Source organism: Bombus affinis, chromosome 7, assembly GCF_024516045.1.
Source record: "Bombus affinis isolate iyBomAffi1 chromosome 7, iyBomAffi1.2, whole genome shotgun sequence".
NCBI classification, from domain to species: domain Eukaryota; kingdom Metazoa; phylum Arthropoda; class Insecta; order Hymenoptera; family Apidae; genus Bombus; species Bombus affinis.
In genome coordinates, this window is record NC_066350.1 from 9,728,869 (window position 1) to 9,755,730 (window position 26,862).

General features: G+C 45.0%; 1 protein-coding gene across 15 annotated transcripts in view; it reads right to left on the reverse strand.

Moving 5' to 3' along the window:
* LOC126918311 (AF4/FMR2 family member lilli) overlaps positions 1-26,862 on the reverse strand; it is a 169,130-nt gene that overhangs the window by 103,326 nt on the left and 38,942 nt on the right. For 10 of the 15 annotated variants that reach the window (XM_050726027.1, XM_050726032.1, XM_050726031.1 and 7 more), the window contains one exon: positions 2,494-2,680. In XM_050726027.1, the coding sequence (XP_050581984.1) occupies positions 2,494-2,680 (187 nt within the window). The other 5 variants (XM_050726033.1, XM_050726034.1, XM_050726037.1 and 2 more) reach the window with 5 other exon arrangements.

Genomic DNA, 26,862 nt, shown 5'->3' on the forward strand with positions numbered 1-26,862 from the left:
TCTTAAGATCTATAGCGGGTCCTCACGTTAGCTAAACATACACTACAAAGGCATGCCGACACCCGGCGATCATCTTACCCGGAGGACAAAATCTGCGTGTGGCGGGCCGCGGGATAGAAACTATTGAAGTATTTACTGCCACGTGTCGCTACGACTATTTCTTTTAAGGAGAGATATAGAGTTACTCTGTGCCTTTGTTAAATAAAACGTTCATCCCTTTGACCGCGGCTACGTTCGGCGACTGATTGTCGCCTCGAGCCCAAGCTCATGATCATAAATCTCGAATAATCGGAGCGGCATTTGTTTAATCTAAGTTACAACGTTACGGTATTCCCGCGAATCCAAAGAGGGGTTCCGGTGTTCTTTCATCTCCGACATATATATATATATAAATCATGCATGAGATTAAAATCCTTCTACTTAGAAGAATAAATAGGGAAGCGAGCGAGGCACTACAATCGGAACAAACCGAGGTAAACTAATCTGTCGAACTAGCTAACAGCAAGAGACCACGACTTTAACGAAACATTTAATTCATTGTAGAAACCTAGAACATGATTCATATCTTCGCGCATGTGCACACTTACACGTACATACACCAAGATTGTACCGAACGTAAACTCCATACAAGCTACAAATACTACATACTACTACTACTATATAGATTCTTATGAGAGTGGTTACGTTGCATGCATTTTGACTTAAACGTGTAACCACTGTAGTAATCACAACTCAACAGAATTAACAGAAAGAACTGAGGAGCCAACTGTTTATTCTTAACGTAGTACGAAGACCCGACTCTTTAAAATGAATGTAAAGGGAGTTAGAAAATTTGGTCGGGAGAGTAAGGTGCGTCGCATAAGGCTCGTAATGCGGTTATTAGAGAAGTTTAAAAGTCGTGGAACACCTGTTGAGCAGCGAAGAGAGGTTCAGAGGCGAGAGATGTTCGAAAGGTCATCCACATGCCGTGCAAGGAATCGCATCGATGATTGCCGATCGATATCACAGAAAACACTTCAAACGATACTCTCGTTTCTAAAACACCATCGCAACTTCCCATTTATCTCGATTTATGGAATTTGAACGAATTTGGCTATCGAACGGCACGTTCGTAGAACCTTTCTATCGTTTTTCCTACTTCGACTCGATTTGTCTGATCTTTGATGTACCAAAGGGTTGGAAATAAAAGCGGAGAAACGACGTGAATAGAAATTCAGGTCGGGCTCGAGCGAAATGGAAGAAGCGGCTGCCGATGTTTACGAGCTATGGGAGTAGCTGGACGAGCTTTTTGGCATCGTAACGATCGTATGGGATTTCTCTGTAGACCCTTTAGGCAGCTGCTACCGCTTCGGTATTCATCTTTCGGGGATGAAATCGGAACACCCTGAGGATCCGTTCAAGAAGCGGCCAAATGTTTCCTCTTGACTTGCGTGGGCCAGCAAGAAAAAGGAGGGCAACGCCATATGGCACCTAAATGTGGTATCGAAGCGCTAATACTCTAACGAACCACAATACTAAATCTGGAAGACTGGAGGTAAGTGAGCGACGATATAATCCTCGGCACGAGCTGACTGAATCGTGACTAGGTAAATATCGTATCGGTTTCAAAGAGATGCTATCGATACCAGGCGTTGTAATTAGAAACTTGAAATGGGTTTTACAAGCTACTATGTCGTACGTACATTTCGTAGATGTAAAATTTATCAGATTATATTAAATTGTTCGACAAACGAAAGGGAGTCAGATCGAATCACTGGATAAACTAACGTGTAATCTGTCACGCGACGCGTGACACGCTGTATAAATTATCTGAAATATGTATACATGTTCGTTTCTATCTTTCCAATTATATTTATTTCTATAAATCATACACGATGGACAAAGGCTATGGAAATGTATTGGATGTGATAACATTTTGCGGTAATACACCGCTGAAAACGATCATTACGAAGAATTTTATCGCATCCAGCGAGCAAACAAAAGCGTCATTTTATAGGCTTGATAAATAAACATGTTGTGTGTATGACGCTATAACGAAAGCTATAATTTTTTAGCTAAGCGATCAAAATGTTATCGTAGTCCAAGTGTGAAAGTAAATTATTTAGAATTCATAAAACCATAGTTAAAAATAAATATAGAAATGGATACCCTAGTAGCCGATAATATTTACAGAGCGAGAGTAACAACAGGAACGATCTTCCGTCTGTTTTGATCAGTATATTTACATTACGATCGTCGATCCTTGTTCCCATTCCTTGTATAAAACACATTACCATAAAAGCCTACGTCTAAAATCTAAACTATAGAAATCTTTATCCTTGATTTCGTACAGTGAAATAAGTTGCGAAATAAAAGTAGCAAAATCAACTAGTTTATCCTTACATCCTCCGACCAGAAACGCTCTCGCGAGGACTTTCTCTTGGCGCAAATAAGTAGGTATCATAGTCGATGACACAAGGAAGGCAAAGAAGGAAAATAAGTCTGAAGACTTACCCTGACAGGAGCACGGAAGAGCGGAGCGGCGACAGCGTGTGGATTAGCATGATGGTGAGCGTGGTTGTGGTGGCCATGGTGATGGTGTCTGGTGTCAGGACCACCTCCTGCAGCCGCTTGTTCGGCCTGGACCGACATCGCCGCGCGGGCTTGTCGTTCCCGCTCCCGAAGCCGGTCCCGGTCCACGCTGTAAGTCAAATATTCCTTTCGATTAGTTCTCCGTTGACGTTTCGGGATAATCGACGGATTATCGTTTCCGATTCCACTTTACTGTCGCTTACGAATCATCCATCGACATCGCCGATATGTTATTTTGAATTTATACGTGCGCTGATTGCAGGGTTATTTGCACAATGTTGAAGTACTTTAACGTACGCGTTGGAATATCTAACGATATTCAGTATAAATCGAACGCTTTCGAGTATTTTTATTTCCCACTTTCTTTACTATAAACGTTACTTGTTAAATATAACGTAAAATACTACACAGAGTAAAGTTCAGATTAGTTAAAATTCTCCATTAAATGTAACGACTAATAAATTATACTTATGGTTAACAATGTATATCCGCTTCAATATACAGTACCACGGATTACGGGACATTTAACTTATCCAAAACAGACACGAATATGTGTTGTAACTATACATAATGTAAATGATATTGACACGTATTTGATAACTGTATATATTATAAGAAAAACTAAAAATTATACTGTTCCGAAAACTGTATACCAAATTGATTTTATAGCTCGTGTTTAAAGGTGATTTATGACCGAGCGTGTGCGTATTTACAGGTTGTTTTTATACCAACGAAAAGACAGATCGAGTGTATTTAACTAGAAAATGAGAAGATCGATACAGGAGACACAAATGGACTTCTTCAGCGAACTAATGTAGATACAAGACGCGGTGGAACTGGCGTGGGTCGCGTTGCGTGTCGATGTTCGATATCCGTGACATTGGCTGAGCAAACGTTCTATTTTAAGTGTGTCTTTTTAAAGAAAATTCTATCGCGCTTCTTGCCACTGTCGACCGCAGATATTATCGGCGGAGCGATCGATCGATTTGTCGCGCGAGCGATCACCGCGGCGAGAATCGTCCGTCTTCCGACCGGAAATCGGCAGAGAGCCGGTGTTTCATCGCACGTGTGACACGTTGTCGAGAGTAACTCCCACGTTTTAAAAGAATACCGACAACGATGAAAGAAACTAGGCAAACAGAGACAGGAGAGATTCGTGACGAGCCATAGAGGGAGCAGCTGCAGCTGGCGCAAACACCTGTTTAGTCGCGTTTCCGGCGACGACGACGTCGGCAATTGCGTACGAACGAACCAGGCTCCAACATGGCTCGCGAATTATCGATTCTGTCAGGATCGCCACCAACTGCCAACCGATGGAAAGCTTTTTCCTGTTGCTTCTTATCTTCCACCGCGAAATCGAATTACGCGTTACATTAAAGAAACCCATCGTTGAGAATCGTCGATCGAACAATGAAAACTGGGTCAACGAATCGCTTTTCAATCCCGATTCGATCCGCCGGCCAACCAACCAACGTATTTCCATACGATGGAAACCGGCACGCTCGCAAAGAATTACTAATTTCCGTCCAACGGATATCGATCCGCGCCGCTAATCCTCGTCGCCGCGTTCATTAACGAACACGGTGCGGCTCGTCGGTGCGGTGATTGTTGTCGATTTTTCGCGACCACCGGAAATATCGAGGGGACGGGACAAAACGCTGCAGGAAGATCGCCTCGGGTCGATAGCGCGAGATCGGTGCAAAATTCACAGGACCTGGGACGAGTCGCGACGTCGAATTCACGGTTCAGGATTCAGTCAATGGAGTCTGGGGCCATTGGCCGACGAGTCGGCGACGGGACAGATATTACCGGCGGCGTAGCATCTCGCCTCGTTCCTCCACGCGCCTGTATCTCTCCCCATTACGAGTCCAGATACGACCGATTCCCTGGTTACTAAAATCCATTCCCTTCCTTTTCCCCTCTGCCGATATTTTTGCCAGGCTGAGGACACGTTGCTCTCGTGATTGCTAAAATTCTCCGATAAAACGACCATGCACGCCGCTATAACGACCACCAAAATCCGATACGAATATCCGTGCGCGTATCGCACGCGTACTGCTATAGCGTTTAACGTATACAGAAGACGATAGAAATGCGAGACATAGCGACGAAGTAGAGTCATCGGAATCGGTTGAGAGTCAACATCTTCAAATTCAACGTTGAACTTTGCACGGAGTAATCAGGCTTGTTGTATATTACGAGACATCATTAATCTTCGATATGAGAAGGAATGCGAAAATATTCCGTGCTTCGTGTTCAGCAAGAACGCATATATTGTTAGCGATCAAGAATCTTGTTGCTACTATCGGGAACTGTGTATTTGAAAAGTACGATTATTATGAAACAATATATCGGCATCTGATTTGTTGCGAAATCACGAAATGATTCAAGGTAAATTTCACTTCGATTTACACGCAAAAATCTTACAAAATCTTTCAATCGTAGGTGAAATAAAAAATTTCGATTAAACGATCGAGCAGCGATAAACGATAACAGCTGGTGAGAAAGGATATTACAATGTTCATGATACTCAATTTCCAACCATTGAAGATATCGGTATAAATCAAAGTCGAAAAAATAAGTCAGAACAGAGATCCAGGTTAATTAATAAAAACTGAATTTCTCTTTTCAATCGTAATTTAGTACCCTGTTCTACGAACCTACTGTATCAGTATGCGTATAATTTTACTTATTCGTTTCTTGGAAACTGTGACCTAACGGTGTAAGGAAATAATAATAATAATAAATTTCCTAATCGCAGTTGTAATCTTTGTAACGATTCTACCTTATCTCGCGTTTCTATCTTCTCCTCTGGCAATAGCTTTGGCTGAAAGATTTCGTATCTGTATGGAACGTTCAAAGCTGTAGCGATTTTCAAGTGTCGAGAACTGTTAGCACTGTTTCGACGAGCATTCGCTCATCTCCCGCGCTATAGTTTGCGTTCAAGTAAAATTGGGGCAGTTCCACCAGGCTGCAAGTGTTCAAACCCTCGACGACCTCTTCTTTTTCACGCCCACGCATCCGGCAACCATTTACGCGATTCTATCGTTAAGAGATTTTGGAAGACGATTGCAACGAGAAGCACGGGAAGCCAGCCATTTTATCGAGTGTTCGACAGGTCACAAAGCCGACAATGTTCATCGTGCAAACGAAGCCTGCGCGCTTTCATGATTAACGCCTGGGTAAATGGAAATGGGATACGCCGCCCTCCAGGATTCATGTTCGCTCGGCTGAATTTCCGCCGGTCGGACAATTTTCCAAATTTTCCATCGGCAATTCGGCACGATCGTTCTCGTCGACCGGCGACGTCCATCGACGTCATCGAGTGTCACGACAAATCATTTCGGTCCCGCCAGATTGATCGCCGACTCGATGGTGTCCGATCGTTTTACGAATTAAATAACGTTGCGTGCAGGAAAGAAAATAACGACTTAATGAGTTAACGACTGAAAGAAAACGACTCTGATCAATATCGAATTGTACTGGGTTAGTGCATAAACTCTGTCCGAGTCTTTATTCATATGTAATGGCTGCAAAATGTATTTACATATCGCAGTGTATTTGTTATAACGTTTCCATGAATAATTAATTAGATCCAATTATATTAAATCTCGTATCATTAGGTGTGCAGTATTTTCGCACGACTATAAAAATTCAATGCTGTGTAAATGAACTGCCGCCTGTAATACAATTATATTACCGTAATTCTATATGATTTTTTCGTTTTTTTAAACGAAACGCTTTAGACGGATAAAAAATTCAGGAAAGAAGAAATTGAAAGATGCGGCGTCGATACGATACGATCGTGAATTTTTTAAAAATCCAGCAGCAACATCCTTTTTCCAACGGTACGATCAAATATCTGCCAACGAGTTTTCCAAACGAATCACTTAGCGGCGGATCGATCCGTCCCGGGGCGGAATATCACCTCCGGAGATAATTAACTCGCGTTAATCGCGGTCCGTTAGAAATGGTAACGAAGAAGAGACGATTTAAGAGAGCTCCTGCATTTTCTGCGATTCGCGATGAACAAACGGGAAGAAGGAAGTCGGCTAATCGACAGAGAGTAAAGCCAATAAATCCAATCTTTTTTTCTCCTTCGCGTATCGTAATTACTCGTGGACCGATCGAAGCAATTAATCGATTCATTGTTGATACATTTCATCAACGATAATTATATTCTTCAAGTAAAAATAGCCTTCCTTCAAACACGTAACAGATGTCTGATATCTAATAGAAAATATTGTTAGAAATATTCATTGGACCTCGATCGTTGGTTCCTGTCAAGCAAAAATCGATAGTGGAGCCTCGCAGAAGCCAAATCGATCAACTTCGCCTTTTATTAATTTCCTAATTTCATTACTTTTCTCGTTGATTTCGCAAGTATTCGCTTGATGTTCGATTCTCAGGGAATAAAATGATAAGTTCGACCGTAAGTTCATTTATCGCGGGAAGATGACGGTAAATAACGGTAAATTCTAAGCTAAACTCAGAAGACAACGATCGTAGAACATCGTCATTTTTCCGTACGTTTCAATTTGCCAAGTTGAACGACGTCGGTTTCTGAATGGCTTAGTTGTCTCATAAAGATGTAAATAAATTTCTAACAAATTTTTTAAAAATTCTTCGAACTATTAACTCTTTACCGATGGATTTGCGAAACGCAACCACGAAAATGGGAAATCGGTCGAGAATATTTATCGAAAAGCGCAGGGTCAGAAATCGACCCACAGAGAACGCAATCGGATATCGAGTGGCCGTGCAAGTGTGTATTTTTAATTAAAAAATCGTACATTCACGTCGGTAACGATGACGAATATGAACTGTAAATGGAAAACGTTCCCCAGTTCGTTTCGCGAGAGCGCGTGGCTGGGATGCTCCTCTTCCTCTCTCTCTCTCTCTCTCTCTCCCTCATCTCTCTCTTCCTCTCTCGTTAATCAACTGGAAATTCCAACGGCCAGTCCCGGAATAAACATTTCGTGGCGTATATTTGCGAGTCTGCACGATAACGAGGCGTCATCCGATTTCCCGCGTTCCGCAAGGCACGAACACGGAGACCGTCGCGTCAGGTAGCGATCGATCTACGTCAGCGCAGCGGTACTCGAGCAACCGGTGACGTGCTAACATGCACCATCGTACATAGTGCTCTATTCTCGCGCGAATATCTCGGAAACCGAGCACGTCGATGTTTAAATTCGTACCTGCGCGTCTACGTTCCGCGTTATTTCGGATATCAACGTCTTATAAATTCCATTAAGCGTACGATATCTTTCCTATTGATTCACCAAAATTGGCTGAATGAACTGGTTTTCGATTACCTGACCGCGTTGCTGCGGCGATCGTTCTATCGGTTTGCTAAAGGTTTCGTAGCCTAAATGATATTTTAGGAAACACGTTCGAAGCTTCCTAAGTTTCGATGGTTTAACATTCTTGAAAAACCATCTCTCATAAGAAACTCGTTAACCCCTCGCCCGTAATATCGAGTCACATTTTTGCTACTACATGTTACAGTTTCAATTTAACAAGGATTTTCTCACTTGTCGATAACCGAGAAACCATTCAAGACAGAAAGGGTTGACTCGCAAAGACCGCCGAGAAAAATTAACGCTATCGCGAATGGAACATCGCGTCGATACGCTTGTCCTCGTTTTTGAAATTAATGAAGGGTCGAACAAACGCGATTAAACGTTTCATTATTATCCGATATTGAACGGAGAGTAGAAAAGTTGGTCTTTGACGCAGTGTTTAATTAGCCCTCTCGGTAACGTCGGTTACACCTACGTGACGCACTTCAGTTGCTTTCTACAGCCTGAGCGTCACACATACGTGACGTATTCTAAAACCTATTCGGATCGCCTACTTATATTTTTCTATTACAATATGTGCAAAAATATATGTATCGTATTACGTAACGCGTCGACAATTTGAAACTCAGCCTGACAACAGCGACGTCTTCCTTAGACCGCGATAGCGAAAGGGTTAACACGTACTTGCGACGACATCCGGACGAAAAGGTTACCGTTAAAACAACATTCGCGCGAGGTGAAATCTCATCCGTGGCAACTTCCTAAGAACAGAAAGCATCTGCACGTGACGATGTAGAAGTTTCTGGTGGAAACGGACGGTGAGATTTCATCGCTTGGTTCCACCTTCTTTTTTGGCGCGAAACGTAACGCTGCCCACCGCTACTCTGTTGGGTGGTGAACGCACGTCGTGCTCTTTAGAAGTCCGTCGGTGTAGGCGCGCGCCCGTAACGCGAAGTGCAAACTAGCACGCGAAAGAGTAACGCACACGCGCTCGCGTTCGCGTTCGTCCGGCTGCGCGTGCACGCACACACCGAGTCCTCTACCGCCGTTGCACGCACGTGGCCGTACGTGTGGCGAATTAGATTCGAGCTTAGTTAGCTACACCGGCGATAAACGACCGAGACAGCGAAAGTATCCGCACCGGGGATAGGATGGGAACGACGAACAACCAGCGACGAAGAGCGTACGCTCGCGAGGGAAATAGATGCACGAGAGTACGGAGAGGATCGACAAGAGATAAAGACCGATGAACGCGTATAAGAGCGAGACGAATCGAAAGCGCGAACCGCAGAGGAGTGGCAAGGGGAATCCCTGAGTTGTCGCGTTTATTTTGAGCCGACGAAGGCTAAATGCCGGATTGCGCGGCCGCAAATTCCCAACGATTCGACTACTTTTTCTCTCTCTCTCTCTTTCTTTCTCCCTCTCTCTTGTCCTCTGTCATTTCTTTTTTCCGAGTATCTCGTAATCACCCTCTCTATCTTCATTTTTTCTTCGCACGAAGCCACGCGACGTTAATTACTAATTTTGTCAGCTTAACCATAGCCGAATACGCGACAGAAATTGATTCGCAAACATCGACTGGGAAAATTCCACTTCCGTACAAGGAAATATACCGCGAATCAGCGGCAGAAATCAATCCGCGATCAACTCCGTCGTGTTTACGATTTCCTTTGGAAAAATTGAATCGTTCGAGACAAACGATGAAGACTTGTTGTACCGGCTGGCAAAAGTATTTGAATATGCATGTAACGAACGATATGTATTCGTCGTAGGAATTTTTCAGCTACATATGTATCATACGTGTTGGTTGTTTACAAAGTTATTTATTGCAATACGTAAATTGATAGAAAATTAATGTATAACGTAGCGTCTTGGGCATATAATAGGCGTCGAAGCCGATTCCAAAATAACAGGGTTTGTTAACATAACGAACGAACGACTGTTTAAATACATTTATAATCTCTGCAAAATATGTACTTCTGGTGAATATCTCGCAATTTTTATGTACATTTGCAGACTTTGCAGTCGTAATAGTCCAGTCTCGTAACGGTGCTAATGAAATTTCAAAATGTTTAGCGCACGATATATTGGTAAAAGTTGTTCGAATATTTTCGCGAACCTGTGTATATTTGTCGCCGAATTGAAAACACGTCTGACAATAAAAGGAGGGAACGTGGTGGAGAGACGTTTCTCGTCTTTCCTCAACTGTCATGTCGTCGCAAAATCATTTCTTCCCGTTGAATTGCAATCGGCAAACCCAATGACTCGGTTCCATTGACACTGACACACTGACATCGTTTCACGGTACGACAACCTTCGAAAGCCGCGTTTCGTTCTACGCTCGTGCGCTAATCTCCTTGAACGAATTGAACGGCGCCTCTTGAACCGCAACACGCCTTCTCAACGCCATACACTCTCGGCCGTTATTCCGATCAATTTTCAACCATCTCGAACGCGTTATTTCTCGTTCCTCGTTTACCCGCTGCAAGCTCACGAATATAACACTTTCGACTATTGTTCCGCCAAACGTTCGCATAAACAAACACTCGAAGGAAACACCAGTTCCGCGAATCGCCTGGCTTGAATTATTAATTGCGCGATAGATAAGATCGATCGATCGCGGTTACGTCAATTTTCTAGAAAACATGCATCTTGCGAATGTCACATGGCGCTCGATCGAATATTAACGTCGAAACGCTGGCGAATTATATTGCCTGGAATCTCGAGGATATCGGCTAAACAACCTTTCGGTTCGATTTATGCAATGGCAGTTGTATGTTAATAACGAGGCACGATAAGACAGCCTGCGCATTCAAATTTAGATTTCCACGCGTTCGCGCGTTCCAGCATCGTCGGTTTTCTGGAACAACGATGAAACAGACAAAGAAAAATATATCTTCCAGGAAATCGGTCTCGGATAGGAAGTTTAAGATATTCGAGCATTTAACGACGCATAAATTATTTTCTTGCGCGATTTGGCTAATGTTTTACGGATTTTTAGCACCTCTGATAAAATGTTCGCGTATATTCGTACCTTTTACTATTAAATTCCCATGACTTTGTGACTGAACACTTTTATGGGACAATTACGACGCTCCTAGTACGTATATCCTAGCAAATGCACTACCGCTCGTACCTATTCGAACGACTCGAAAAGTCGACGTGTAATTGAAATGAATAATTGAAATTTAAGCCGCGTGTAGTTTCAAAACACTGTCCATTGTTCCAATAAAGTAGCTATCACGTGCGTTAACAACAAGAAACGTTTGCTTAGCTTTCATCGTAGAAACGAAATAAATCATAAGAGGTGCGTTGTTCGAATTCGCTTTTACGATCAATTTTTAGACATTGTATAAAATCGAAGACCTTCTAAGCGTGTCGTTATTCCGACAAACCGACAATGATTACAGAATACAGAGTATATCGACTCAGTCATGAATAAATTTAAATACAGACGCAGTACTTAAGCTGCTTTCTGAAAAAGTCACCCATTGTTTTACTCTTCGTTATTCACTCGTGAGACAAGTCCGCTATTGTGAAAATTCTGGCAAAACGGTGGTCGACGAGTAAAAAAAGTTTGGAAATTAGTCCGGACGAGCGGACAGTCGGCCGATTAATAGCACGTAACTCGGTCAAAGTTCAAGAACGGTCGGGGCTCATCTTCGCCTCGAATTTTCTTTCCTGGCATTGAACAGAACTGACGGTAATGTCAAGTCCAGGCGCTCGGAAAGCTGAAGTCGCCGGACAGAGAAGCTACGTCTTAACCATTGTCGATAACCATTACATAATGGTCGCTCAATAGCATCGTCCGTTAAACAAAGATGCGAGAAAATATCCACTCTATATCGTTGGGATAGAAATTGTCATTCTCGAGCGATAATAAAATAATAATTGACAGCAAAAAATGTTCATTGCAATTGGAAATATTTAAAACAAAGTTATTTCATCGAACGGCTGTATCGATCTCTTAAAAGAATGTCTCGTACGCTCTTTTCTTCTTCGTTGTTTCGCAGTTTCATGGAATTTTTATTAACTTCGATGACAAAGAGAAACAAGCTCGTTGCACGTGTACAGTACTCACGTTAAACGTTGAAGTAAATAGCTTAATAATTAACGCAATTCTGAACGGTTAAACAGTTACGATAAAAAATTACCAATCTTGGGTCGACCTTCAAGACGAACGATACATATATAAGCATTTGAAATGTAGATTATGGTTTTAAAATGCCGATTGGATATAGCCGCGCTGGTTAACACGTGTGAACCTGATAATTCGTATACCACACTTTGCGGTGTAGCTTAAGTAATAATCGATTAATACAAAAAATTAGGTGTCGGAAAGGTAACGGGGCAACGAAAATATTTGATATTACACGCTTACTATTCGCATTTCTCGGAATAAGAAATTACCATCTCGAAACGTCGATATTCCAATATTTTATCGTCGTTATCGTTGATTAAGTCTGCTATCAGAAATTATCGCGCCTCTAATCTCGCCGCGAAATATGTCGCTACATTCCGATTTCCTTTATGTGTTTTTTCTCTTCGCGATTATTTTGAACAGCCGAGGAGGAATCGGGCAACAAACGCTGCGGTCTTGAAAACCCAGTTTCTATGAAATTCTAGAACATTGCTATTCAATAACGACGTGCGTCCGTAGCGTCGTATCAAAGTTTCTCCTTCTGTGTGTGTGTGATTTCGGTACACGAAATATTATCTATTCATTCGTCTGACAACTACGCCGAGTTGTCCTGAATGCACGAATCCAATATACATATCTACCGATAATACCTCTATCGTCGCATTGTATACGCAATGGGCGTTGATAAAGAATATAATGGGGAAACCTTCGCAATATATTCGCGATTTATGCAATGATAAACGATTATTAACGGCTGATTAATCACCGTACAAATCATCGTCACTGATCGTCGAAATACGAAGAGATACGTGGTAAGAATGAAAGTACGAAGCAATACGAGGAGAAATACTTTTTTAACCAAACTGATGAAAGTGGCGTGACAAAAGAGCAACAGATACATTTTCCCTTTATTGTTAGCCGAAATGTAGCATTTGTTCGTTGTTCAAGACACGTTTGTGGCTTCCCGAAATTTGTCACCTTTGCAATTACGTGCCTATCTTTTATACTACGAATGGAGGTTTTTGAATGAAACGGAAAAACCAAACAAAATGATAAACTTCAATCTCGGAATGGTAGATAGAGCCATTTATCTACGGAAAGTAGTGCTAATCGTTGATAAGAAATACTATTCGATCGCTGAGAGAATCAAATAGATTTTTTTTTTATTAAAAGAATATACGACAAGAAATATTTTAGAAAAATACAGTCTTATCTTTGCGAAAAATTGCCATCGAATAGGAATTGGAAATTTTACGACTTTGTCCATACGAATATTTTTAAACGAATATACAATGCGTCAAAAAATATATTCGATCGCGATTTCTCGACATGTAGTTGCCGCGCAAGATAAGCTCTGCTATAGATACGATAAACCAATTGCCAATGACATCTTCCGCCAAATATTGTAAGTTTTGAAGTACATTTCTGCCAATTCGTACCAAAAAAGTTTATTCGATCTTTAAAATTACTTTCGTGTATATACGGCTTCGCAAAATTTTAAACGTTTCGTGCACCATTTTCTACGCATTATGTTCTCTTTCGGTTCCTTAGTGCGCTTTCTACTCCGCCGCGTGATTATCAATTTGCAAACGATTGAAATCCGACAACGACGAATCTTTAAACGTACTACTAAACACGTTTATCAGCAATCGCATGGACGATCCCCGGTCCAGTGGACCGGCGATAATTTCGCGGAAATCGAGATCGCGGTCGAGACGCTTGATCCGCAAACAGAGCACGCGTGTACTCCACCACTGCGACGCAGAACGACCGATGTTTTCGACACGAGATGATGTTTCTCGGACCAGTGGACGGCCATTTTTAAAAGGAAACCAAGGCTCTTTGGTAGCAGCGTTCTCTGTCACTTACGTAATACCAAGTTAGCGCGCGCCGAGTCGAAAGAGCGAGGGAAGAGAAGCACGAGAGTGGAACGGTGAAATAGAACGAGAGACATCCCGTTGAAGAAGGACGTCGAATCGTGACAAAGTTTCTCAACGATGAACCGTAAAATTTTGCCACTCCACTCCCCGCTACTTCTAGTCATTCTCTATAATCTGCCTTAGTTGGCGATCGACGTCACCGATCAACGGCAAAAATGCAGGAATAGAGGAATCTACCATGTAGTTCGATAAAGATAAGGAAGTCACGATAGGGAAATCCATGACGTATATAACCGCTAGTGAAATAAAAAACGATAACGCCGACTCATCGTCACAGAGTCGGAGATTTATGTTATTTCCGCGCTTTATACACGCGTTCTGTACAGAGAACGTCGCAATTTTCTCTTCTTATTCTTCCTTCTCTTCCTCTTCTTCTCTGATTAAATTAAACGTAAATGAATCGAGGTTGGTAACGCGATCAGCCAGTTCGATCGTTCGAAGGATGCGAACCCGACGACGCGTCCCCGAGGCTACGAACGATCAATCGCGCATAACTTTGGAATCGAAGGTAGATTCAACGAAACGGAGATTTCGTACGGTGCGATACTTGGCGTTATTCCGGTAGCTTGGTAAGTAGGTCTTATAAGTAAGAGAGAACATGAATCATACCTTGGCACGGGCACGTTCTAAAACTGAAATGACGCGTTACCGTCGTTATCCTGTGTGGATCCAGGGTAAATACGTCGAATAAATACCAAAGACCGTTGCGTATCAACGTAAACAACGAGGCGACCCGACCAGCACGCGATGTCAGTGACGACGAAACTAAGAAGGTAACGTGCCGTTTGAATGCGAAAGAACAAAAATATGGCGGCACGTGGTATGATGAAATCGCGATATCTCCGCGTCCGAGCGCTCTTGAAACATGGCTGCCAACAAACGTTTTCACGCGCGACCGTCCGTCGATAATTTTCTGGAATCTACACGAATACTGGCACGAAGGATCGACTGCCTCGATGACCGTGCATGGTACGTTAACGACGCGCTCGTGCCTCTGGTATTTATATCGCGCGGAATCTAGTTTCGTCCGGTGTCGCCGGTCGAAAGTAAACAGACCAACACCTCGAACGTTCTCAACCAAATTTCCTGTTAATTCGGAGAGACGTTCGGAATCCTGTTGACAAGAATTTCGCCGCTATTGAATCGATACACGCGTCTAACCCGTCTATATTTTCCCCACGTGTGCCGCGCGCGCTTCTGTCACGAAACACACCAGCTGGTCACGAAAGTCGTGTCATACTTTCTCCAAAAGTGCTATCGGAAAACTAGGATGTACGATGAGGAGAAAAAACTTGGGATAACACGCGATCGAACGTCGGCGTAGCGCCGACTGCGTCCCACGGCGCGGATATCGTGACGGGTTAATCATTCGTCTTCTTTTTCTTTTCCGCTTCACCGTGAAAAACGTCCATCCCACGCGCAATCTATCGCAGCACCGCGGCCACAGTAGGTACAATTTAATTTATCGTTTGCACGAGAGCAAACGGAACGAAACACGATCGTGTCGCATTTACTGGGGGATGTTTTATTTACTCACCGTGAGTTCAAGAAAGGACCAAGTGCCGGCTAATCGCGGTATCCAAAAATAATCCTAACAAAATTGACTTGTCGCTAGAACTGCGATCACCGGAATCACTAGAAATACCGAGAATCGTGCGCGAGGAAACGGCTCGATAGCCCGCCAGTAACGACGAGATGCTTGCGCGAAAAAACACTCTCATTCTTTCGCCGAACGCTCAAACGATTCCTCGAGCAGAGCGTCGATCGGCATTTCCAGAAGCACGAGAGAGGAGCGGCTAATCCAGAAGCGCGCGCTCCCGCTCGTACAACACACTGTGCAACAACCCACCAAGATAAACGCACCAACACTCTCCTAGGTCAACACCTTTTTCCATTCGACCGACGTGAAGAGAAACCGAATCGCGAACGATGTCAATCGCGAGAACGAATGGAAGAAACGACGAACGACGCGAGGACGTAGTCCACTGATTACGAAGACGAGTCCCCTTCGCGCGGTAACATTCTTTATTTACTTGCACTCGTCGGCCGGACACACGCGGTTCGTTTCCTTCGAAATTCGAATAAGGGTCGCGACACTCGTAATTTGTTTACATGACGCGATTAAAGGTTGAACGTTACGCGGCGACGGCAACGTGACGGCAATGACGAGGATGACTGCGATGACGAAGGCGATTACGACGAAGACGACTACTACGACGACGACGGCAACGACGACGGCGGCGGCTACGTCCGAGAGGTACACGACAATACACGAAACGGCGACGACGTAGCGCGAGTGTGCACGAGACGATCGTCGACGAGAAACTGGCACCTTCCGGTCGAGACGAGGAGAGGGAGAGTAGAAGGAGAGAGATAGCCATAGATACACACGTACACGAGAGAGCACGTACACCGTGACGTACGTGTGTGTGTGTGTGCGCGCGCGCGCGCGGTTGTACCGAGAGAGCGGGAACGAGAGAGAACGAGGAAGAGCGAGAGAGGAAGAAGGGAAATCGCGACACTAGCGACCATGGGGGCGATTCTCCTGCACACGCTCTTTTGCCGCAAAAGCTCGCGCACTACGAGCACGAGAGAAAAAAAAAGTACGCACAGATCTACTGTGTACGAACCTCCTCTCCCGTCTGCCTCCTCTACACCCACGGCAAGCCGTCGTCATCTTCTCGCTCCAACGATTCTTTCTCTTTTTTTCGACCCGTTCTTCCTCGCTCTTCCTCTCCTGCGCGATCTATGTACGCGTGTATGTCCGTGTGATCATCTACGTGTGTACGTTGCACGTATATGCACGTCTATACCCGTTACGTGTTTAATACTCGGTGTGCGTGTACACGCGAGAGACGGAAAGAGAACGAGCCGAACAGAGATGAGGAAGGGTTGACGCGCGTGTGCGAGACAGAGAGGGAAGCAGAGAAGCAAGGAGCGCAGAGCGAAACACTGGAGTGGGAGATTATCAAAATGGCCGCGCGCGCAACTTACTCCACCTCCTCTACTCCTCCGCCACCGCCGCCTATTCCTACGCTTCTATTCCTCCTCTTCGGTCGACCGACACGCCGCGCCGCCTCGCGCGGAAACCGCCAGGCGCTTCGCCGCACGATATAATAGCAATGGATTACCGTGACACTCGTAACGCTACTGAAGCTTCTTACTGTTTGCGAACGTCGTTGACAATACGCACAAAGCGCTGGCGGGAACTTGGCGACGAACGCGCGCAACGATTTATTTCTTCGTTTTTTTTTAAAGCTCACCGAATGGAAACGAGATCGCGATACCAGTCGTTGTACTGTCTTCTATCGTTTCTGATTCACTGACGCAACGATTACGCGTCGAGTCGTCGTACGTCAAAAAGTTCTGCCTCTAAAACGAGAGATCGTTACGCGGAGTTGATACGTTATAAACGCGACTAGTACATCGTACACGCGTCACGTTTGACATTCTCAAAAAAATAAAATCCTACGCTCGAGCGTGCAAATCTTTTCAGTGGTATTAACTCGTGCGGATGCGATCATAATTTAAAGTTTACCTGCGACCGAGCAACGATTCACGAGACTGGTCAAGGTATGTACGTATCGCGTTTAAATCTCTTTGACATTCGAAACAGGCGTTCCCACACATTTGACTAATTTTCGAACAAAGGGCGTTACAACGGGCGACCCCGGCTACGGGGGTGAACTCGTGCCAAGCCGGTTTTCGGAGGAAATTGGCATATTAATTTCCGATAGGTTTTACAGCACAAAAGCCACGCGTATGGAAAGCAGCGAACGGAACCTTTATGAGAATTTTTATCGGCTCGTTTCGAAATCCCTTTTACACGCCCGTATGCCACACACGTTCCCCACAGCACACGCCCATCTGGCTTCCGTCGTTTAAAATAATATCGCGAAACGGTGGGATTTTAAATTTAATTTAATCAGCCCCGATGACCGCTTCCGCCTCCGCGACACCCTCGATTGCGTGTAAATAGTGTAATAACCGCGGTCGCCTCCGTACGGAGTAATTAACGAGAGAAGTCTGCTAGCCAGTTGGGACAGTCGAGGAATCTGGGTTATCGTGGAAACGCATCGGCCGAATTAACTCGTTGTCGGCGTTCCTCAAGTTCCGACTACCAGGTCAGACTATAGCCATCAGAAACTGGCGTCTGTCAATCACGCCGCTAAATTGCCGTATCGGGGCGTAATCCCAATGGTTCCGCGACTCAGCTTCGACAAGCGCCGCTGACAATCGAACGCTCCACTCGATCGACTGGTTAGCTACACTGACCTACGACACGACCGACCACGTTGTTTTTCAAACGGACGGGGATACTACACTACCACGCTTCAACCAGAAAAAGATGAAAAAGAAAAAGAATACGAGGAGGCGTGTTTGTTTTTCCCCGACTCATCGACTCTCTATATATCCCCTTTCTCTCCTTTCTTTCGTCTTCCGACTACTCGACGAAATCTACTCGGTTTATGCTTTCGACCTTTCTTTTTTTATACACGTCCGCTCCATCACAGGGCGACTAAGACGACGTTACAATTTCGAAGACGATGAAACAACTGGTAATCAAGAGACAACGAGGGAAAGAAAGAGAGAGCAGGAGATAAAAAAAAATTCGGTCAGTCAGCGGACAGAGTATCCGAAAACGGAGAGACTTGGCGCGATCGTGGAACGCGTCTCTTCGGATTGCACGAGGCCGCCGCGTCTCGGAAGTCCGTGAAATTCGAGCGAATGCAACGCGGCGGGCGGTCGTCGCGGATGTCAGCGAAATCATGGTTCTCCAGAAAACGCAACCACGCGAGACGATCGTGCTCGTCGTTGACGATTTCGCGGAAATCAAGCTCCCGGAATAAACGTAGCAACTCCGTGGAAAACGAAAGATAATGTCTCTATGCGTGTATACGTGCGATTTACCGTACGTATATAGCGTATACACGCGTCTCAATCGTTTTGACTGAGAGAGAACGTTTCATTGGAATAGATGGAATAAATGGAATACCGAGAACGCGACGTTCGATAGAGAAGAGGTTGGACCGTGTCGAAAATAGAAATACCGACAGGCGGTCGTCGCGCTTTTTAAGAAATCGCTTCTCTTTTTCCCCTCGCTTTCGCTACGATCGAACTAGTGTCGTTCGACATTTCTCCTGTCGTCGTAGTATTTCTTTTCGGCGTTCTACGTTCGGCTAAGAGATACGTGGTAATAATAGTCGTCGAAGCCTAGATGTTAGTCAGTGGATTATTTTTATCGTCGGCTCGCTGACGGGACGATTCGCGTTTTCTTTCTCCGGCTTGCGAGCCTCGATGTTTCTTGAACGATCGCGGCGCACCGACCGACCTTGAATTCAGCCAGTTAATTCGACGAAGCGTGTTCGATGCGCTGGAAGAAACATTCGACGCGCCAATCTGTTCGATACGCCATTTATCTATGTTCCGTTCACCTCTTCGAGCCTTTACGAACAGCATCGCGAGAAACAAACACTCTCGAAAACTTTTCGAAAACAACTGGAGGATATTTTAATCCGGCATAGATGACACGAACGTTGATACTTTGAGGCTGGCGCCTCTCCGCCCGCGTTTTATAATTAGACCTCGAGGGTGTAGTTCGCTCGACGTTACCTCGTAAGCCGGTCCAATACCACGAAAGGGTCGAACGAGAGACTCAGAGGAGCGCGATTCGCGCGAAAGAACGCTGATAATAAGACGAGGAATAGAAGGCAGCAGCGGTGTAATTGCCTTAAACTTGTCCAATTATTTTACACGAGATAACCGAGGAGATTTCCGCGCAGCTCAAATGCACAGCAGCATTTTACCGATCCGATGTCGACGAGGGAACAGGAGCACCGCGCGAGGTTGCGTTCCATTGGCCCAGATAACACCGCGAGTCTCCTCTTCTCGGCCTCTTGCTTCTTAAAACTCCGCCAGTTCTCATTTCTACGGACCCGCGAGGAGACCTCGCGCGCGTCTTCCACTCTAACGGCTAGAATCTAGCTGAAAATCACTTCTGGTCGCTCTGCTCGCTCAAACGAACTCTTGCGTCAGTGGCGTTAAACCGAAAGCAAAGAAGAGAAAAAGAGAGGGGGACAGTATAATCTGCGATTATACTTAAATACATCAGTGAGCGATACGGACGGAAGATTTCGCGGCACGCGAAATACGCGCGCTATCGACCCCGGAGACGGGAGGACTGCAGACGAGGAGTGGCTTTCGACGATACCGCATTGGCAACTCTCAAAGGAGGGAGACACCGCTTTGATGAAATTCAGGGAACAGCGTTCACGGTTCAAAGGAAAACCGTAGGGTAATGTCAGGTAATAACTAACGCGAACCAAGGTAGCCCGTGAGAACCGGGGGCGGAGGTGGCACACGGCAAAGGGAACCACCAGCAGGTTCTCCTCTCTTCTTTTCCTTTTTCACGTCAGCCCATTTCCTGTCTGCCGCCATCATTTTCGGCGAGGATATAGAATCTCTCGATGACCTACTACTCCAGCGGGCGCGCTTGTCTGTCCTTCTTCTACCTTTTTTAGCCGAACAGCAGAAAAGGATGGCCGAAGGTAACGCGAACGGAAGAGATCTCGGTGTTCGCGTGCGAAGTCGATATTCAGCGAGGAAGGGGCATGAAATCCCGTGCAACGGAACGAAACGTGCGTTATCGAATGAACGGTCACCGATTACTCCACGCTGACTCACGATGTACTCGACCGGTCGAAACCGAAAGGCGACTGACTACCGTTCACCGCTCTGATTCTTTTTTTCCAAGACCAAGAAATCGTCGATCGTGTCACTCCCGTGAAACTCTCTTCGATTTTCCCCCGATAATAGCGGAACGAATAGCAACGTACTATATCATCCATATCTGAATTACCGAGTCGATGTTGAACAGTAAACAACTTTCACTTTGTTAACGGTAAACTCGTATCGGCGACGAAAAAAGGAAGAATCGTCTGTCTGGTGACGAACACGAGTTGCAAAATTATAAATTATACAAGGTGCGAATTAAACGTAATACCATCCACTAGGGATTGATTCCACGTACGAAGATAAAGTGGAAAACGTAGAGTAAAATTTCTCCATTTCCAATACCTCGATTTCGAGAAGATAAAATTTAAATGTTCTTTAATCGAGGATTGTGCATCGGTATACGCGTACTTTTGATAAACCTTTTTAATTTCCTCGAAAACGAAACGTTCTACGTAAAAAATTTCTTTTACATTTTCGTCTTATTACTCTCATTCTGTCGATAATTGGAAAACGTAACGTCGCATGAGAAAATCTTCGACGTATTCTTGCACGTTCGGCATCTAGACGACTGTATCGCGTTACGCGAAACATCCTGTACAGCTATGAGATGGTTTATCGGTAGCGATGAATCGACGATTCCATGCGCGAAGAGAGACTCTCTGTTTCCTCGATTACATCTAGACAATGTTCAGCCGTATTTGCACAGGTGCATCGTGCACACCGATCACCATCTTTCCGCGAGACGCGAGCTATTTTAGACGTCGAGCATTCATTAACAAATTCTTGACATTCTCCAGCACGGAACAAAGAGACAATCGAGACTCATTTCCTTGAACTTTCTTTCAAGAGAATTAGCGTTGCAGCTAGTGTCACAGCGTCCCAGACAACGGGATCATCTGACTCGTCGTTTTTACATCGCGATTACGCAACACGCGCGAACATTCCGTGTGTTCGTCCACGCGCGACCGTCTCGTGTTCTCGACTAGTCGAGGATCGATGATAATTCACGAAGAAACGTCGTTGAATTGGTCGTCCAGCGAAAACACGATACGGTCGAACCTCGACGACTCGAACCTGTATAACTCGCAAATATCTATAAGACCGCGATTTTATTCATTCACTTCCGTTTCGCAGTAAAAACCTCTATAAATCGAAGCATAAATTTACTTTATCTTGAATTATTTGCCACGTGTCTACGTGTATTACGTTACCTCGATAACTCGGATCCAAAGAATCCTAACCTCTATAAGTCGTAGTTTGATTACCGCTGCTTCAACAAGTAATGTGTATGTATGCGTATCTATACTTTATAACGAAAGGTCGTATCTCAACCTACACCCACTATATGTTTCTAACCTTTACACTACACGCGTGTCCTTCACACCAGAGCTATACGTAAACTCTCATTCATTATTACAAATAAATGATCGATCTGTAAAAATGAAATTTAATTTTCCCCGAGCTGTTACAATTATAAAAGCATTAGTCTTCGTAAAACGTCTGTTTCGATCATTCTCGTGTGTTAAACCTTCGCTGCTCGAGTAACTCGAGAGAGTTGAGAAAAAGTCTCCGTAATTCGAAGAAGCTGGTCCCTCGAGATCCGAATTACCGAGGCTCGACTACATCATACAGAGCAAACTTATTAGTTCTACAAACGAAGGTAAGAATTACCGTGCGAGAACACGCGAGCCAAACACTCGTCCGTTTCTAACAAACGCTACGAAAACATTAGCAGTTATACGCACCCTCGACGTACGAGTCACCCCGCAGTAGCCGCAACTTTCAAACATTACGTACTTACATAGTTAGGTATATCGTTAGCATTAGAGATTTCTCTGTTTGGTTATTTACGAACACTCGGTATTATCGCGCGCGTTATCGGTGCACGCACGCGCGTAACGACGCCTCGCTCGCATATTTATAACGGCGCGTAACGTGTTATCGACTGGATATCATTTTCGAGGCACGAGTTGTTGCAAGGAGCTTCGTTTTATACTTAAGTGTACTCGTTGCGCTTACACGTGCCACGCGAACACCGTTCCACGCAGTTGCCCCTGTACTCTGGCTACTTAACGAGCGATCGGCACTCGAGAAATCGACGCTGTTACCTCTTGGTGATTTTTCACGCGGATTATCGTCCAAGCAGCCGGGCACCGGGCCAATTTTCAGCCAGTGTGCCATCGGTTCGAGACGATTTAAGCACGTTCGACGTCAGGAATTCGGCAACGACCACTATAGAACCGCGTGACAAGAAGTGCAACCGAACTGTATGCCTAGACAGTGAGACGCGAGCCGAGGATGAAATTAGTGGAAGAAAGCGTGGTCGAGCTGGCTTAACGGCGGTGATCGTTTTGCGATCTGTTTGCCGAGTCGATGATTTGCCAAGTGGAGTACGTGCGGTTACAATGCCTGACGTCACTTTGCTCACAAAGATAATCCGTCGAAGCCATGACTAATCTCGGTAGAAAAATTCCGGATAAACATGACCCTTCGCTACGATTAGCTTCTTGAAAACTTAATTTACAAAACGGAACGAACGTTTTCAACAAAGAAATATAAGCTGACCGGTCGAGACAGTCTCTTTCTAATCGTCGACAAACGACCCTAATATTTCGCAGTTAAAAGGAACAACAGGGTGTAAGGGGGTTTACAAGTCCAAAGTTGAGTCAGGGCCAGGTAATACCAGCGTTGGACCGACGCTACGTTGCGTGGTCCGCATTGTAGAAACGCACCTACACAACGCCTAAATGCAGCCGTGTGTGAATGTATTTCTACGACGCAGGCCACGCAACGCAACGTCGATCGAGAACGCTCGTGTAACTTCGGCTTGAGGGTTCGACAGGAACGCGTATAACAAGCGTTGGACGAAAACGATGGTGAAAATTTAGGCGTCCGTAAATTGCTAAAATTTAGCAACACGAGGAAGGGAAAAGGAAAATAGAAAATTTTACGATCTTCGGAACGAGGAAATCGCGGCTCCTATTAAACAGAGATAAAGAATTATCTAATTGCTCGGTCGAAGGCAATTAAGGCAACCGCTATTAACCGTTCGGATTGAGTGTCTCGTTGAAAGTATCGTTAATACCGAGGAGGAAACAGGTTTCCATGTGGGCGATCGGTCGGCGCGAGCATCGTGTATTTTTCGCGACGTGCGTTCCCTATACGGTCAACCAACGCTAGGATAGGTCCTAAACCGTTTTACTACTCGTTTTTACTCAACCCGTATCTTCTCCTTCTTTGAGCCGATCGAGAAAACTCAAGTAGCCGCGATAAGTTTCGTACGGCCAAACTGTTGCGCCTGTGGAACGCTCCATTTCCGCCTACGTCTTCCCTTCTGTTTCCCTTTCGATTGCTATTCCGCCATCCTAGGCGTTTCCATATTTCCATTAGACTGCCTCTACGAGGCTATATCGTTCGCCGTTGACGACCACGAATCGAATAGTTACGGACGTGGAACGGGAATCGTTGGCAAAACTCCCTAACGGCGGCAAATATCGAATAAACGGTGGCGAACAACGCAACCAGAATGAAAGGATGGGAGGAAAAATTCGTAAACAGAAACGACGATTCTATCGCGGTCGAACTCGAGGTCCCACAGCGAAGGCCTGCTCTTTTCTTCCCTCGTTTTAGTCACAACCTCTCGGCTACGCTCGTGTGGAAACGAATGGAAAGGTCGAGTGTAGTGTATCGATTCCTGGGCAAATATTCGACCGCGTGCTACCGACGATTATACCAGGTGTTTGCCAACATTATAAAAACGAAGGTCGCTCGAGTCGCTACCCTTTCTGCACGTTCAATGGCCACGAGCGTTACCTGAGCGCAAAGTAAAAAGATCGAAACAGGTAAATCTCGGTGAAAGCAATCTCTGAATAACGAAGCGTTTAAGCGGACCGTCGTTGGAGCTGGAAAATTCTTTTCGACACGAGGGCGCGCGAACCAATTAACGGATCTCGAGTACGCGATGCGCGACGACGAAACGTAGGATCGAGAGTTACGATCTTGAAAAGGGACCACCCAATTTCGACCAACTGAGCCGGCCATGAAAGACATCGTTCAACTAGACGACAGCTTTTCTACCTGGTCCCGATGCAGCCGGCCAACAACCAACGAGCCGGTCAGTCTCCGTGAATCATCGCGAAAGCTAAAACGAACAGCGTCGGGGGCCAGTGTACCGGCCAGCCCTTCCGAAAAATTTCGCCACGATACGATCTCGCTGCTTTCAATGGACCAACGCAACGGCCGGACGTTAACCTTCCCATCATTTTGGGTTGCTTCTTACTTTCCACGTCCCTTCGTCCCACCTCCTCGCTCTCTATCCCGTCCTTTTGCCCTCCTGTCCGCCTGTCTTGTAACGTAATATCGCCAAGTGCAAGCAGAACGAGTTCATACAATTGCCTTTTGGCGTTCTTCCCCGCCGATGCGAAATTATGTAGAGACGCATGCGTACACCGTGATTTTGCGCCGATCTTTGCCGCGCTTTTTTCATCTCGTTCTCTCTCTCTCTCTCTCTCTCTCTCTCTCTATCATATACTCACTCTGTCTCTTATATGTAAGTATTATACTATACTGCCAGTTATACGTTTTCGACTATCTCGTAGCGTATACGAGCTGACAAGTTTCCAGCGAACGCGCGTCTCTTCTCTCTTACATCGAGGAGGGAAAAAGTCGGATCTTGGTTTCAAGCGAGTCGTGGCACAACTGTAATTATACCCGTTAATCTTCTAATTATATTCTCCGACATGTCGCTACGTTCCACGCTTCTACGTATGTACACTGTCGTTCGCAAGTAAGAGAGAACACTTTGATCAGTAACATACAGACAGCAACAGATATGCGAAGTTTAGCAAAGCGTAGAAATAAATGACAAATTAGTAATTATACGCATGACTTGCTACATTTTCTATACAATTATCGTAAATCTAAGGTATCTGCCGAGATGTATTTATTATTGACCACGTACGTTTAACATCCTCTTGCGCGTTTATAAAATGTCGATAACAAAATGTTAGTTACGTACACTCTTGTTAATTAAATTAAACCAAGGCTATTGGATTATAACGTTTATCAGTTATTACGCGTTAATACGCTGTATTTTAGCCACCGAGTGACAAAAGAGACGTAGAATCGACGAAAATGAATTTATCGTATTTTTCTCGTACGATCTTCCATTAACATTCTGGCGAAGGATAAACAAGTGCCCGAACACGTTCGAACGCTAGTGTACGAGAGTTGACGGGCGCCTGCAGCAGGCAACGACTTATCCTATTCATCGAACGCGCACACGCGAGCGGATTCTGTTGCACGGATAAGAATTTAATTACGACATCATAAAATAATTGTTCCGTACGCGGGCGAACGGCAATTACGTACAGCCGGTAAGTACAGGTAAACGATAATTACGGTCATTCGGCGTATACGAAAACGTAAGACACGCGGAACCGAAACACGGTGACCTTCGACTTCTACCACTATGATACACATAGGTCTGCACGGATCGCGTGACAGAGGGAATTACAACCTCGGGATGCTTAAAATTCGACGCTCTTGCGGTTAATTTTCACTTACGAGGAAATCGAGCGGCGCCATCTCCGTGGAAGATGCCAGCGCGTCTCCAACCTCCAACACCATGTAAATTGCCAACGATCGAATTAGCCCGGCGAGCAAAGCAAACCGCTCGTTTACGAGCATCGACGGCAGCTGCGGAACGACTCGCGATCAATTTCCTGGGAAAAGTACCGCTGCTGTTCTGCAGCTACCGCGCAAAGATTGCAGGATCGAAACGAGCGATTAAGTCGATGACTTTGCTCGCCACGGAGAGCAACAATGTTCCACGGATAATCGGAAATCAGTCCTTGTTGAAGCACGGTCGACGTTTACCTCGTAGAAGATGCCCGACGAGCACAAAAACGCGGTGTAAGTATAAAAATGAAAATCGTAAGCCTTTACCCGACGATCACGATAATCGATCCCGATTAACAAGGCAAAAGCAAGAAGAGCCGAACGAGATCATCGAGGATTTTGCTCGATCGCGGAAGCAGCAAAAATTTTCTCACTCCCATCGAGCGCATCCGTTGGACGATTGATGGTATTCGCTTCGATATCCGAATGAGGTGATTAAATAGAATAAACGTATCGTAAATACAAACGGCAGTTCCTGCGACCATTCAAC